At 43.1% G+C, this 16,220-nt stretch overlaps 2 protein-coding genes across 3 annotated transcripts in view; one reads left to right on the top strand and one right to left on the bottom strand.

The window, feature by feature from the left end:
- The window catches only part of LOC143986857 (uncharacterized), a 154,388-nt gene that overhangs the window by 90,378 nt on the left and 47,790 nt on the right, over positions 1-16,220 (top strand). The gene's annotated exons all lie outside the window — the stretch shown is intronic.
- On the bottom strand, positions 1,809-15,167 carry LOC143989444 (uncharacterized). 2 transcript variants are annotated; one of them, XM_077489572.1, is made up of 6 exons: positions 11,602-15,167; positions 11,388-11,485; positions 11,101-11,307; positions 10,816-11,019; positions 10,566-10,707; positions 1,809-3,957 (listed from the first exon to the last, which is right to left on the bottom strand). In XM_077489572.1, the coding sequence occupies exons 1-6, from the start codon at positions 11,684-11,686 to the stop codon at positions 2,795-2,797; spliced, it is 1,899 nt and encodes a 632-aa protein (XP_077345698.1). In that variant the 5' UTR covers positions 11,687-15,167; the 3' UTR covers positions 1,809-2,794. The 2 variants fall into 2 exon arrangements, with proteins under 2 accessions (XP_077345698.1, XP_077345699.1); XM_077489573.1 differs by lacking the exon at positions 11,101-11,307 and having other exon boundaries at positions 11,602-15,166.

Genomic DNA, 16,220 nt, shown 5'->3' with positions numbered 1-16,220 from the left:
CGCCCTGGCATTTTACCAAAGACATGTAGCAGAATACATTTTGGTCTATACATTTGAGTTTATCGGATATCTTTTATAACATAAAACTGAAAATATTGTTTTTTTTTCTAAGTTTTCTGTATTTTTTTTGTTTATATCATAAAAAATAAAAATCCCAGTGGTGATCAAATACCATTCAAACGAAGCTCTATTTATGTGAAAAAACAGACATACATTTTATATGGGTACAGCATTACATGAGCGAGCAATTACCAGTTAAAGTAAAATAGCAAAAAAGGCCTGGTCAGGAAGGTGGGTAAATCTTCTAGAGACCAAGTGGTTAATTGGTTTGTGTGGAAGTTATAGGGATATATAGCTGAAAATTGATCAATCCTGATGTACTGACTGCCAATCTAATTTCTTGAGGCCTGAAAATGTAAGGACAGTACAAATACCCACCAAATTACCCCTTTTTGCAAAAGCAGACAATCCAAGGTATTTAGTAGGAGGCATGGCAAGTTTTTTGAATTTGTCACTTTTGTCACATTAAAAAAAAAAAAAAAAAAGTAAATTTTTTTTTCACAATTATTTTTTTTACATACTGTCACCAGTGCAGTATAGCATCATCGTATGACTGGTGTGTCGGTGATCAGGGATACTGACTGGTGACAGTAAGTTAAAAATACAATAATTTTGAATTCAAATTTTTTAAACTTTTTTTTCATTTTTTTTTTACAACACTCGCAAACCGAGTTCCGATTTTTAAAAATACAGTGCTCATATTGTGAAAAGCTTGTTAACCGCGTTACTCACAATCCGAGGTTCCACTGTACCAGCAAAGTGAAAAACCAACAAGACAATCCCTGATCACTCCCCAGAGTCCTAGTGTTACTTTTATCATAGTAACACTGTACTATTCTGGGGGGTGATCAGGGATTGTCTTTTTGTTTTTCACTTTGCTGGTACAGTGGAACCTCGGATTGTGAGTAACGCGGTTAACGAGCGTTTCACAATACGAGCACTGTATTTTTAAAAATCGGAACTCGGTTTGCGAGTGTTGTCTCGAAAAACTAGCACGATTTAGGACAAAGCGCGTGCAGTACAGCGTTTGGCCTGAGGTGGGGGGCGCCAGGGCCGAACGGCGCTGATCGCCGCCATTTGGAAATGCACGGAAGGGCCCGAGGACAGCACGGCTGACCTCAGGAACGGAGTCTTTCTGAGGTCAGCCGAGGTGTCCTTGGGCCTTTCCGGCCGTTTCCAACTTTCTCTGGCGCCCCCCACCTCTGCCCACATGCGGTATTGCATGCTATTGAAGTGAATGCGGAATGAATTATTTTTGTTTCCATTGACTTCAATGGGGAAATTCGCTTTGATATGCGAGTACTTTGGATTACGAGCATTCTCCTGGAACGGATTATGCTCGTAATCCGAGGTTCCACTGTATAATGAAGACCGTCGTAACTGCAATGTCTTCACCTGTCCTGAATGGATAGCTGTGATCTGTGATTGGCTACAGCTAATCACATGGTACAGGGTTCTGTGATGGGCCCAAGTATCATGTGATCACATAATCACTGGCCCCAAATACTGGGATCTATAATCTCGGGGGAAGGGGGGGGGGGGGCGCACCCATAAACCAGAGCTATGCAACTGGTCGGCAAGTGGTTATGACTAGATGGAGCCAAGGAAATCTGTGTAGGAAATAAAATACATCCAATATTCATCATGGCTGGGTGATTGCTGGTCACATTCTTTCAACTATTCTTTTTTAAACCTGACAGTAGGCCTCTTTTTAGTGCCACATCCTGATAGCAAGAATCAAAACGCTATTGAGGGTATAAACCCATAATTATGGCGGTATTTTTAAGGCACAACCTAAAAACATTTTTGTTTTTTTTTAAAGCTATACAATTTATTATAAAATTACAAAAAAAAACACACACGTTTCATCATACAGAAACCTTTCCCAAAACAGATGGGTTTGGGGTCCACATTGGATTTATACTAAATTCTTTTCAGTTGGAGTTGTGAAGACACAATTAGTGTAGAAATCTCCTCCACACACTCAACACGTTTCTTGGATAAAAATTCACTTCATCAGGAGGTCATTGGTGGAGCATGTATATTTACTAAACAACCAATCATGGAGGAGAGGTAACCTAACGTGGAGAGCAACCACAGGTGAAGCCCCAGAACACAGGGAAAGGATCCAAGGAAAGACCACGTACACCGTACCAGGATGTCTATAAGCACCATATGATGTATATACAGTTGTGCTCATAAGTTTACATACCCTGGCAGAATTTATGATTTCTTGGCCATTTTTCGGAGAATATGAAAATGATAACACAAAAACTTTTCTTTCACTCATGGTTAGTGTTTGACTGAAGCGATTGATTATCAATCAACTGTGTTTACTCTTTTTAAATCATAATGGCAACAGAAACTACCCAAAATTACCCCGATCAAAAGTTTACATACCCTGGTGATTTCAGCTTGATAACATGCACACAAGTTGACACAAAGGGGTTTGAATGGCTATTATTCTGCCAGGGTATGTAAACTTAATAGCACAACTGTACATCTATATGTTGTCTGCAAGATCCAAACTTATAGCTTTTTATGTATATATTTCACTCCAAACTTAAAAAGTTATGAGTGTGGGAGAGACATCCTGCATCCGGACAGATCACAATAGTGATGTTTCCTGGGTGCCATTTAAAGAAAAAAAATACACCTCTAAGCATTTGTGCAAGAGGGTTGTGTGGGATCCCTGATGTACAGGAAGACAGGACTTCATTGAGGAACACTTCCCTTACTCAGGACAGGAAAGTGGCTTCTCCCCCGAGTGAGATCTCTCATGTCTGGAAAGACTGGACTTCACTGAAAAACATTTCCCACACAAAGAACAGGAATATGGCTTCTCCCCTGTGTGCACTCTCTGATGAGTGTAAAGACTGGACTTCATTGAAAAACATTTCCCGCACTCAGGACAAGAATACGGCTTCTCCCCCGTGTGAGATCTCTGATGTCTGACAAGTTCTGATTTTTGTACAAAACATTTTCCACACTCAGAACAGGAATATGGCTTCTCTCCTGTGTGAGATCTCTGATGAGTGTAAAGACTGGATTTCTGTGAAAAACATTTCCCACACAAAGAACAGGAATATGGCTTCTCCCCCTTATGCAATCTTTGATGACGGTAAAGAATGGATGACTGTGAAAAACATTTCCCGCACTCAGGACAAGGATATGGCTTTTCCCCAGTGTGAGACCTCTCATGTGTGGCAAGATCTGATTTTAGAACAAAACATTTTCCACACTTAGGACAGGAAAATGGTTTCTCCCCTGTGTGAGATCTCTGATGTGTGTAAAGACTGGACTTCTGTGAAAAACATTTCCCACACTCAGGACAGGAAAATGGCTTCTCCCTCGTGTGTGACCTTTGATGTATAACAAGTTCTGATTTTCGTACAAAACATTTCCCACACTCAGAACAGGAAGGTAGCTTCTTACCCATGTGAGATCTTTGATGCATGATAAATTTTAACTTCTGTGAAAAACATTTCCCACAGATAGAACAGGAATATGACTTTTCATCCGTGTGTAATTTCTGATGTTTATAAAGATTTGACTTCTCTGAAAAACTTTTCCTGCACACAGAACATGAATACGGCTTCTCCCCTGTGTGAGTTCTTTTATGCACATTAAGCCCAGATTTAAAACGGAAACGCTTCCCACACTCAGTACAGGAAAACCTCTTCTCTGTTGGAAGGACGGCCCCGTCCCTCACAGTCTGAGGTTCTTCAGGATAAGAGGAATACGATGGTCCATCTACACTGTGTGGTGCCGGATGGACATTTGAGGTAGTCGGGTTTTCTCCTGGACTATACTGTGTGATGTCCTCATCTTCTACTTTACAGTCTGGAGACAAAGTGAGACAATCCTCTGAGGTTTTCCTCATCTCCCGTCCATCTACTAAAATAGAAATAAAAAGATTATTACTAGACATGAGCTGATTGGTTCCCCTAAACTAGGACTCAGCATAGTATCATAGTAGGTGAGGTTCGACTAAAGACCATAGTCCATCCAGTTCAACCTGTGTAGGTGTACGTGAAGCGGTGTCGATAATTATTTCCCATATCCCTGTATGTCAAGCAGATTGGTTCCCCTAAACCAGGACTCCGCCCACATCAGGCAGCTTTGTCTCTGAGGATCTTACAATTCCCCCCTCAAGGTAACTAGTAAATGGGTCCTCTGATCTCCTACCAGATCATTTCTTTATTCATGGACCTTAGTCAGAGAGTGAGGAAACAACGAGAACTGTCTTCTATAGGAGTGACAGTGATGAGGGGATTATAGAACGAGTGTCCCCTCTATCACTCATTGCCATCTTCCCAACACAAGAAGTCCTGTACTTCCTTATTTAGTCCATGATTTGGTCATGAATAACAGCGGGGCTGAGCCCCACCAGAGGTCAGAGAGTGAGGATGGGGGGAGAACAACCAAGATGAAGACTGGACTGATCCTGAACACCACCATCATTGGGTTATTGACTCCTCCCTCATTATCACTTTCTGTTTAAGGCTCCAAAGTTTGAGGATGTTATCACATTATTATCAACATGTAAAAGTCTGTGTTCCAATCAAATAATCAGATATAAAGTCCAGCTGGTAGGAAATGGGTGTAACAAAAGAGAATGCATATTATGTTTATATACAGTATAGCAGTAGGCAGAGGGGAGAGTAATGTACAATATATTGTATAAGATACCACAGATAGGACTATATAGTATCAAAATAATGTAATGTACAAGTGCAGGGGTCAGGGCTCATAAAATTGGTATTCAGTAATCAGTGGAAGATGAAATGTTTACATGAGACAAGTTGCAGAGATCCCACACCGCTGCCTCCCATCTCCTGAGACTGCACTCAGTGACTTGGGTCTGAGACTATACAGACATATTAAGGCCATTGTTTCTAATATTTAGAGACTAGTTAATGACTGGAATGGTACCACTGAATTGGCACAGGGACAATGTGGTGCCCATGTTTAAAAAGGGAATAAAGTATTTACCAAGTAACTACAGACCTGATCTTGGAATTTAAAGACCCACAGGGTAGATTTTTACTAGTTAAGGGCCTCATAGACAACCACCTATACTCTCTGATCTCTTACTACTCCCCTAACAAAGGTCAAGCCAAATTCTTCCTCTCTATGTTTAGATTCCTACAGCCACTTACGAAAGGCATGGTCATTTACGGGGGGGGGGGACCTCAAATTTATCATTTGATATGGGGCTTAATAAATCCCGCCCAGCTGGGATAGGACTCATTCGCCCTACCAGACAGAGTCTCAATGTAGCCAGACAGATTTACCAACAGGGATTGGTAGACATTTGGAGAGAGGTGAACCCCTCTTTGCAGGACTACACTCACTTCTCCAGCCTGCACCACTCCTTTGCTAGATTCAATCATTTTTTTATCGCTGTAGCTGCCATCCCCTGGGTGACAAATTCTTTGATAAGGGACTCTGTCTGGTCGGAACACTCAATGCTCTACTTGATTCTGGGGCATCCTATGGAGCCAAAACACAGAGGCAACTGGAGATTGAATGCCTCCATCCTCAGCAATCCGGCTCATGCAAACAAAATAGAGGCCATTAAGGAATATTTCCTTCTGAATGACGTAGGAGATACAACTGCAACCACTTTATGAGCGGCCCATAAGGTCACTATCAGAGGGAAACACATTCAAATGGCCTCACGACTACGGAAAGCACGCAGAGCAGATATTGAACAGCTAGAACGTGAATTCCTGCTCCTTAGTAAACAGCATGAATGTAACTCATCATCAATGTTGTCTGGCAAATTGGATGCTGTCCGCACGGCATTAAGCTTTTTCCCTTACCGTCATAATGGAAAAAGGTTTATGTTGGAGCGGGGCCCATTTTTACCATCTGAGGGACAAGGCGATCTCTATGCTGGCTACCAAGCTGACTCCTGGACTCCGGTCTCACGTCTTACCCAAAATCAAAATCGGAGGTGGCACGCTCTCACAAAACACCCAAAAAATCATGGAAGCTTTCCATGAATTCTATAGAAAGATGTATAGTGCCGAGAAAGAGGCCTCAGATGCTTTATTGGAATCCTCTCTCAGTACTGTTAAGATCCCTACTCTCAAGAGTCATCGCATTGATGAACTTGAAGCACCAATATCGGCAGAGGAGGTCTCCAGGGTAATCAAAAACTTGAAAAGTCACTCTACCCCGGGTCCAGATGGCTTTTCCATCCTTTATTACAAACACTTTACTACCACATTAGCACCTTACTTGGCCTACTTCTTCAATGAATTACACCAAGGGACCCCAATAGACAAATCCCGGAATTCGGCTTTTATCTTAGTAATCCCCAAACCCGGCATTAGTTTAGGCTTTAAGCTTAGTCACCAACTATCGCCCCATATCTTTAATAAATAACTTCCTCAAAATCCTGATGAAGATCCTAGTAGACCTTATTTCAGCCTTTATTGGACTATGTCCATAAGGACCAGGTCAGGTTCATACCCGGAACACAGAGTCCGGATCAAATTAGAAGGGCAATTGATATTTCTCTGCTCAATTCCCACTGGGATGGTGGACCCCCTCAAACGGGCTATTATCTCTGGATTTACAGAAGGCTTTTGACTTAGTGTCTTGGTCATTTCTAATGCATATTTTGAAATGCTGGGGCTTTGGTAATAGCTCCATGAATGTAATAGGTGCCCTTTATTCGAACCCAGAAGCGAAAATCCATCTGCAAGGTTACTATTTCAAATCCTTCCCAATCTTCAAAGGCACTAGACAGGGCTGCCCCTTATCACCCCTGATCTTTTCCATTGTTATCGAGACACTTGCCATAGCTATAAGAGACCACCCAGATATACATGGGGTACGATGCAGGCCACATATGCACAAATGCACACTTTTTGCAGATGAAATTCTGCTTTTTTGCCTCCTCACCACTCACATCACTTCCTAATATCTGTACATTTCTGGACAGTTTTGGCACAGTATCTGGCTTGAAAGTCAACGTCTCGAAATCAAGGGCCCTAAACATAAATTTGCCTGAACATTTGGTCCAGTGCTTAAAACCAAAATTCTGGTTCACCTGAAGCGATGGGACGATTCCCTATCTGAAGGGGTCAGTCTGGCAGCCTCTGTGGATCGCTTCTACACAGTAAATTTCCCACCAATGTACCTTAAATTAGAAGCTGACCTCAAAGGTTGGGACAAATTAGGGCTCTCATGGTTAGGGAAGGTCAACTCTTGGCTTCTACCAAGAATCTTATATCTATTTAGGAGCCTCCCCACCCCAATCCTCAAAGACCGCTTACGACAGTTTCAGTTCAAAATATTACGCTTTATTTGGGGAACAAATGGTCACAGGGTAGCCAAGGAAACCCTCTACCGTGCTAGAAATAAGGGAGGAGTGGGACTTCCGAACCTGCTTTGGTATTACCAAGCCGTCCAACTTTCCCAACTCTCAATCATATACTCCAAAAGTGGCTCACCCTGACTGGGTCCATATGGAACGCCAAGCTACCCCCATTACACACCAGATTTTCTCCTTTGGTGCTCCCCCAAGGCCAGACCTGGAGTCATGGTGCCCATTCTATCACACTCCCTTGTCATCTGGGACACCCTCAAATCTAACCCACACTTTATCTCCAAATGGCACCCCTTGTCACATATATTTCGAAATCACCTTTCCCCCCTGGTATGGACACCAAGGCCTTTAGCTGGTGGCTTAATAAGGGGGATGTATAGCATAGGACACTTCATCCACCCCACTGGACCCCTCACTCGGACTTACTTTATAAGCAAACTAGATATGCCCCCAGAGGAACATTACCGACTACGCCAGTTAGGGAATTTTCTCCACATATTATTGTCCTCCACACCTAACCCTTTAACACTAACTGAATTAGAACTTTGGTATGGGCAAGCCACGGAGCAGAGGGGTGGGATTTCAGTGATATATATTGGGTCACTGGCCAAGATGGACTCCAAGACCCTCTTTATGCTAGAATGGGAAAGGGATCTGGGACAATCCTTGAGCCTGTCTGCCTGGCAAAGGGCATCACAGTCTGCAGTTAAGGGAATTCTTAATACGGCACTTGCTGAGATGAATCTAAAGGTGCTCATGAGATGGTACTTGGTCCCACTAAAACTGTCCAGGATTTATCCTGCGTCTTCATTCCTATGCTTCCGAAATTGCAGTCATGTAGGATCCATGATGCACACATGGTGGGACCGCCCCAAGATCGGGGATTCTGGAATAAAATTTTCCAAATGCTCCGAAAGGTCTCAGACCTTTCCGATATAAAAATCTGCTCACATAGCGTTGCACAATTTCCTTATCCCGAACTCACCCAAACAAGTGAGCCGTCTCATTATGTTCACCCTAACTGGGACTAAATTAACCATCACTAGAGCCTGGAAACAACCCCACGTCTCCTTCAATCTAGTTAAAAAGAAAGTCTCCTGGATTATGGCCCAGGAAAAGATGGTAAGCACACTTCTAGATACTACAGAGAAATACGAAGACATCTGGGAACCCTGGATACGATACCTAAGGTTGGGGCTCACACCCTGATCTGGTTTATAGATCGCGGACTGGTGTGGGACTATTCAGGGCGCTGCTTCTCCTTTCCTATCTCTTCTCTCCTCCTATCTTTTCTCTCCTCCTATCTTTTTTTTTCCTTTCCTCTTCCCGTTCCATCTCACTCTTGAGCTGGTGTTACTTCACCCCTGACCTTGGGATTCCTCCATGAGAACATGGACAATTGTCATGGTCCTTCTACTGAAAATATCTGAGAAAAAGGAAAGGGAATCTATAGGATCCTTCCCATGATAGCTACCATTGCCAAATAACTCTCTCAAAGATCTGACATGGGTATCACACAGTAATACGTGACATAGGATGCTTCTGTTTATAACTTATTCTTTGTCTTCCACTGAATTTGTTTTACTTGGTACTCCAAGAGCTTAGTTTATCGCTGTAATGTTCTTGTGACCTCTTATCTGGCAAATTTTTAAGGTTAATTTGCTTATACCGTAGAATAAGATCTCTCTTAGGAATTATCCTCAGGATCCAATGCTGCCAACGCATGTGATTTCCTTTGAGAGCCCTTGGTGGGTGGCCTGGGCGGCCCTTCGCCTCATGACACAGATTGATCCCAGGAGGGGTGTCGTGGGGAGGAGGGGGGCTCAGGTATACCTTTTTTAAATTCTATTACTTATTGATATGGTATAGCAAGCAGATATTTGGCAGTAATAACTTTAATGGCTCCGGCGCACTCACGTATGACCCTTTGTTACGGACTATATGTTAACATGTATTACTGTTATCACCAATTGCTCTGTTTTTCCTATGTGAAATAATCAATAAAAATGTATTGAAAAAAAAAAAGAGAGAGGTATGGACTACAGAGAGAGAGAGGTATAATTTTTCCCCCCTGTACAAATCATTAGTAAGACCTCACTTGGAATATGCAGTTCCGTTTCGGGCACTGGTTTTCAAAAAGGATATCAGGGAACTGGAGAAAGTGCAGAGAAGGGCAACCAAACTGATAAGAGGCATGGAGGAGCTCAGCTATGAGGAAAGATTAGAGGAACTGAATCTATTCCCTCTTGAGAAGAGGAAATTAGTGGGGGGTATGATCACCATGTATAAATACATAAGTGATCCATATAGTGAACATGGTGTAGAGTTATTCACTTTAAGGACATCACAGAGGACAAGGGGGCACTCTTTACGTCTAAAGGAAAAAATATTTCATCTGCAAATATGGAAAGGTTTCTTCACAGTAAGAGCTGTGAAAATGTGGAATAGACTCCCTCCAGAGGTGGTCCTGACCAGCTCAGTAGATTGCTTTAAAAAAGGCCTGGAAAAGGCCTGGATTATTTCCTAAATGTACATAATATAACTGGGTACTGACATTTATAGGTAAAGTTGATTCAGGGAAAATCTGATTGCCTCTCCGGGTATCAGGAAGGATTTATTTTTTCCCCTGCTGTAGCAAATTGGATCATGCTTTGCTGGGGTTTTTGCCTTCCTCTGGATCAACTGTGGCTATAGGTTTGTGTAGATGGAATTGTATTATTATTATTTTTTTTTGTTGAACTGGATGGACTTCTTTCAACCAGACTAACTCTGTAACTATAGCCCTCCACCCGGCACAGCCATCAGACAACAGAACAAGTAACTGTGGGAGAATTGTTCTGTCAGAGATCTTGCTAGACCCAGGCATGGGTAAGGAGACTTAAAGCACATACCCTAGGTCTAGTAATGCCTATGGTGAAAATGAATATTTTGCTGCCAGCTGAACCCCAGAATCTCCATAAATCCAGTCTAGATACATAAATTGTGTCTGCAGCACAGAGAAGGAAGATTATCCGAGAGAAATACAGGAATACAGGATGGGGAACACAGCTCAGGAAAGTGACCAGGGGATTACAGGCTGATATCACCCAGCCCCCGCCCTACTCTGGACCAATCAGTGAGCAGTATGGGTGGAGGAATGTATTTAGTATTAATGACCCACCTGTGCTGATCTCTGTAGGAGTGTCCTCCTCTATAAATGTCCCCGTTATTCCATCCTCCTCCATAGACTGCTGATCATCCCTCACATACCTCTCTTCTTCTTCTGATTTAACCTCAAATTCTATATCGATTGGATCTCCACTCTAAACCAAGAAAATAAGAGAGAATATCATCTGTAAACTATAAATGCACATAAAAAATCCACACATCATACCTAAAATCCCATGTTCTAGATGCTCCAAACTACCAACCTTGTAATGGAGAGCGATGGTGTGACCTTGCGTAGAATCCCAGGAATACAGAGGACGGGGACATCTCTCTGGTGGGTTCCTGGTATTGGGTGGTTCTATCATATCCTTGTGTCCTTCTGAAAATGTATTCATCACAACATACTCCTCATCCTCCTCTTTATACTCTTCTTTAACAACAATATTATAATCCCCGAGATTTCCACTCTGAATGTATAATAAAATATTAATTGTAACAAACGTGCTGTGTATATAAATCAGAATTACCAATAATTGTAAATCATCTACCTGATGATGGTGGGGGATGGTGTGATCTTCCTGTGTGGAATCCCGGGAATACAGAGGACGGGGACATCTCTCTGGTGGGTTCCTGGTATTAGGTGGCTCCATCATATCCTTGTGTCCTTTTGAAAACTCCTCCATCACTCCATACTCCTCATCCTCCTCTTTATACTCTTCTTTAACATTAATATTATAATCCCCGAGGTTTCCACTCTGAATATATGACAAATGAATGATTGTACCAAACATAATTGTGTATAAATCATAACTATCATTGATTGTTCCTCATCTACCTGATGATGGTGGGGGATGGTGTGACCTTCCTGTGTGGAATCCCGGGAATACAGAGGACGGGGACATCTCTCTGGTGGGTTCCCATTACTGGATCCATCTGTAGGAAACACACACACTGACTGAATACATTGTTTCTATGTGTTTATCAGATGATGGGGGATCTAGGTGGAGCCTCCGTACTGCTCTCTCCTTTACAATAAAGTCTCCTCTTACCCGGTGATGTGAGGGGCGGCTGATTGTCCATCATGACGTCCTTGTAGAGATCCTTGTGTCCTTCTAAATACTCCCACTCCTCCATGGAGAAATAGACAGTGACATCCTGACACCTTTTTTATTGAGTTTTGATAAACCAATCAACATACAAAAACAAACTTTGGTTATTCATAGCAGTGCAGAAACATGTAGTACACTTGAACATTCAAACTTATATCAATTTACATGCCTCTTGTGTTTATTAACTGCAATATTACGAGAGATGACCAACAGACTGTTCTCCAGGTTTGAAAGACAGACAGATATCTTAACACAATGAAGTGCGTGGCATGATCAAGGATAGTATATATAATGTATCTACTCCGGGGTTAGGGTAAAGTCTCGTACACATGGTACGATTGTTGGCCAACCGAGCCTCTGATTTTTGTCTTAAAGGCGTATGCCAGGATCTTGTCTTGCATACTAAGGGTACACAATTGACGTGCCACAAACACGAACCTAGTGACGTACTATGAGGAATTTCAGCTCTTGAGCGCCACCCTTTGGGCCCCTTCTGCTAATTTCGTGTTTGGTGAGCACTGAATCTGAGCATGCGTGTTTGTCTTTTGTGTGACGGATTTACGTACTGACCATACGGAAATCAAACCGTTGTCCGCCGAAAATTTACTAGCCTGTCATCCAACATTTGTTGGCCGAAAGTTGGGCAACAATTGTCAAAAGGAGCGTACTAACGGTAAGATTTTAGGAAAACCATCTGTCAACAGACAATCCCCTGCCAACAATCGTACCGTGTGTACCAGGCTTTAGAGGACTAGCTATCCATCTGCCCCATATTTTTTTTAAGGTTTTGGTTCTTTTCCGAGTCTCAAACGTAAGTTTATATAATGGGAAAGAGCCATTAATTCATTTTAACCAGAGGTGTCTGTGATCCTTTCCATGATAGTCAAACGGACTTCTTTGCGTAGAAGTGCAGGATGCGGAGGAGTCTCTTATCATGGGATGATATATACAAGTCACCAAAAATGCCCAAGAGGCAGTTCTCGGGGTGTATAATATTTGGGAGACCTATTGCAGTTGAGAAGAAGGAGCCTATCTCCACCCAGAAGCTCTGTACCACCGGACAAGACCAGAAACAGTGTAGGAGGTCTGCCGCTTGACCTCATCTTCTAAAACAATCGGCTATGGGAGACAATCCCATTCTATGTAACCTAGCATAGGTAAGGTGGGATAGATGGAAGATTTTAATGTGTATGATACGATCCCTGGAAGAGATCACTGAGGACATGTATGCGTCACTGGATTCTGACCAGTCATCTTCTGCAAAGGGGATTTCCATAGAAGACCATTTAGTCTGGGCTGTTCTGAATCTAGAGCAATCAGTCGTGAGGGCAGCATAATATGTGGAAATAAGCTTAGTAAGGTCAGGGTGTCTTAACATTTTCTCTAAGCCCTTGTACACACGGTCGGACATTCCGACAACAAAATCCGTCGCATTTTGTCCGAAACTGGTGGTGCATACACACGGTCGGACAAAGTTGTCGGAAAATCCGATCGTTCGTAACGTGATGACGTTATTTCGTTACGACGGGACTACGTTCAGGCTAGTAGCCAATAGCTTTGGTTTAGGAATTTGATCTGAGCATGCGTGGCACTTTGTCCGATCGGAATCCTCTACAAACGATCGGACAAAGTCCGATCGGATCATGTTGTTGGAAAATTTTATAGCCCAGCTCTAAAACTTTGTCGGTCGGATATTCCAATGATAACAGTCTGATGGAGCCCACACATGGTCGGATTATCCGTTCACACGGTCCGATCGGACATTTTACGAATGTCCGACCATGTGTACAAGGGCTAACAGAGGTATGGTGATAGGATTGTCTAGAGAGCCGAACTGAGCACGAAGAGCATGGCGGTGTTGGTACTAAAAGAATAAGTATGAGCGTGGTAAGTCAAAATCAATGAGCATTTGTTGAAAAGATTTAAACCCCTGCGTGTCATATATCGTAGGTGGCACAAATATTTGACTCCTCTAGAGTACCAACGTGATGGATCAGGTAGAGCAGGGGGGTCTCAAACTGATGGCCCTCCAGCTGTTGCAAAAACTACAAGTCCCATGAGGCATTGCAAGGCTGACAGTTACAAGCATGACTCCCACAAGCAGAGGCATGATGGGGCTTGTAGTTTTGCAACAGTTGGAGGGCCACCAGTTTGAGATCCCTGCGGTAGAGAGTACAGTTCTTTTAAGTTGGGGCTGAACCATAGAGGGTTATTTGGGGAGGCTGACCAGGAGACTTTAGAAATTTCTGAGACAATCAATTGGAATAGGGAGAGTGAGGTAGCCAACATAGACGTGCTCGAACACGACTTCTATATACAATATTATGGAGGGTCTCTAGAGAGGAGGCAATAGATCCCTCACATCCTGACAACTTATAGGAACCTGACACACACAATGATACAGTCACCATCCAGACACATCCCTTGTCTGTTACTGGATAATGTCCCAGAATTCCCGGCACCGCTCACCTCTCCTGTCAGCAGCTCAGTGATCTCTCTGGTGGCTTCTAGAGCGGTGAGGTCACTGTGATGTCATAGGATTCTCTGACTCTGGGTGTAGGGACATTGGGAGGAGGTGCTCTGTGAGATTTCTGTTCATAGAATCATTTCTTCCGGGTCCGTCCCTCCGCTCCCAAAGTGAAACATAGCTCCCAACTGTCCCTGATTTCGAGGGACTGTCCCTGATTTGGAACAAACTCCCTCTGTTCCTCTCATTTGTCACTCATTTTGGTCTGGTCTCTATAGTTGTATATAAAACGTACTATTTATCTTTCAAAATGTGTTTTCCAGTGTTAAACCTTTTATCCAATTTCTAAATTGCTGCATTTGTAAATTTTAAAAGTCCTTATAAGGTCCCATTCACACTTGTTTGAATTGTCATGCAACTTTGAATCCCAAAGTCACATGATAACTTGCACCCCGTATTTACCAATGAGTACCATTCATATGTGTCGCAGCGACTTTAAAGTAGTTCCTGCACAACTTTGGTCCCACTTTCATGGGTCTTGAGGACCACAGACTTCAATGTAAAACCTCAAAAGCTGCATAAAAGTTGCACCTGCATGATATACATGCAACTTTTGTGTGACTTGTGTACGAATTGTGAAAAGAATACAGGCAATGAAAAAAAGCAAGTTTTGTTTTGTTTGCTTATTTTCAAACTAATTCCAAATTTTCAGAACGATTCAAAATCGAAATGTGAAGAATATCTGGTTGTAAAGAAGTGAGCCAAGAAGCCGGCCGCCATCCTCCTTCACAACCGATGACTGATTCCGCTGTCAGCGGGCTTTCCTACTGACAGCTAAATATAACAAAATTAATTGCTGGCAATGAAAAATGAATGAGAAAAAAATGGTGTGGGGTACCCCCCATCCATACCAGGCCCTTATCCGAGCATGCAGCCCAGAAGGCGACATGCCCTCAACATGGGGGGGGGGGGGGTGCTTTGGGGCAGAGGCGCTCTGCCTTCTCCAAAGCACCTTGTCCCCATGTTGATGGGGACAAGGGCCTCTTCCCCACAACCCTGGGTGGTGGTTGTGAGGATCTGCAGGTCGGAGGTTTATCAGAAATCTGGACTCCTCCTTTAACAAAGAGGGCACCCAGATCCTGCCCCCCCTATGTGAATGAGTATGGGGTACATGGTACCCCTACTCAGTCACAAAAAAAAGTGTAGTGTAAAAAAATGACAGTAAGCTGTTTTTAATTCCTTTGTAGGGGCCCCCAGATTTCCTACCCCCCTATATAAATTGGGGTACATAGAACCCCTACTTATCCACCAAAAAAGTGTAAAAACGAAATAAAAACACAAGTTTTCGACAATTCCTTTATTAATAATTTTTCTAAAATTCCCCCCTGGTGTAGATCCATCATCAATCACGACGTCCGTAATTTTTTTTAAAAGCCCCCCTCCCCGTGTACATCTATCGCCAATCATGATGCCGACCTGGGTGGCCCTGCCCTTTAGTTATTTATTTACTTTTTAAAAAAGTTTTTGTTTACTTTAAAAAAAAAAAATGATGAATGAGTAGGGGTACTATGTACCCCATACTCATTTATATAGGGTGGTGGGATCTGGAGGCCCCCTTGTTAAAGGGGGCTTTCAGTTTGCGATAAGCCCCCTGCCCACAGACCCCCATAACCACCAAAGTTGTGGGGAGGAGGCCCTTGTCGCCATTAACATGGGGACAAGGTGTTTTGGGGGGGGGGGGAAGCCCACCCTGCCCCAAAGCACCTACCCCATGTTGAAGGCATTGTGGCCTGGTATGGTTCAGGAGGAGGGGCGCTCGCTGGTCCCCCTTCCTTTCCTGACCTGCCGGGTTGCATGCTCAAATAAGGGTGTGGTATGGATTTTGGCGTGGGGTTCCTCTTATAACCGAAGGGCCTCGCCTGTATTGGGGAACCCCACACCATTATTTTCATTTAATTTTCATTGCGGCATTCTTTTTTTTTTTACATTCAGCTGAAACCCGCTGACAGCTGTTAAAGACGTGGTGGCCGCCGGCTTCTCAGGTTGCTCATTAACACCCAGTTATTCTTCACACAGAATTCGAATTTTGTTA

This window comes from Lithobates pipiens, unplaced genomic scaffold (genome assembly GCF_037356315.1).
Source record: "Lithobates pipiens isolate NorthernLeopardFrog02 unplaced genomic scaffold, aLitPip1_a1.2 Scaffold_18, whole genome shotgun sequence".
Taxonomy (NCBI): Eukaryota; Metazoa; Chordata; class Amphibia; order Anura; family Ranidae; genus Lithobates; species Lithobates pipiens.
The sequence above is the reverse complement of the archived record's forward strand: the minus strand, read 5'-3'. Positions and strand labels throughout refer to the sequence as shown.

Coding starts and splice junctions, on each gene's coding strand:
- LOC143989444 (XM_077489572.1), bottom strand. CDS start 11,686: ATGGAGGAGTGGGAGTATTTAGAAGGACACAAGGATCTCTACAAGGAC. Junction 11,486..11,601: donor GCCGCCCCTCACATCACCGG/GTAAGAGGAGAC, acceptor TGTTTCCTACAG/ATGGATCCAGTAATGGGAAC. Junction 10,708..10,815: donor CCATCGCTCTCCATTACAAG/GTTGGTAGTTTG, acceptor TTCTTGGTTTAG/AGTGGAGATCCAATCGATAT.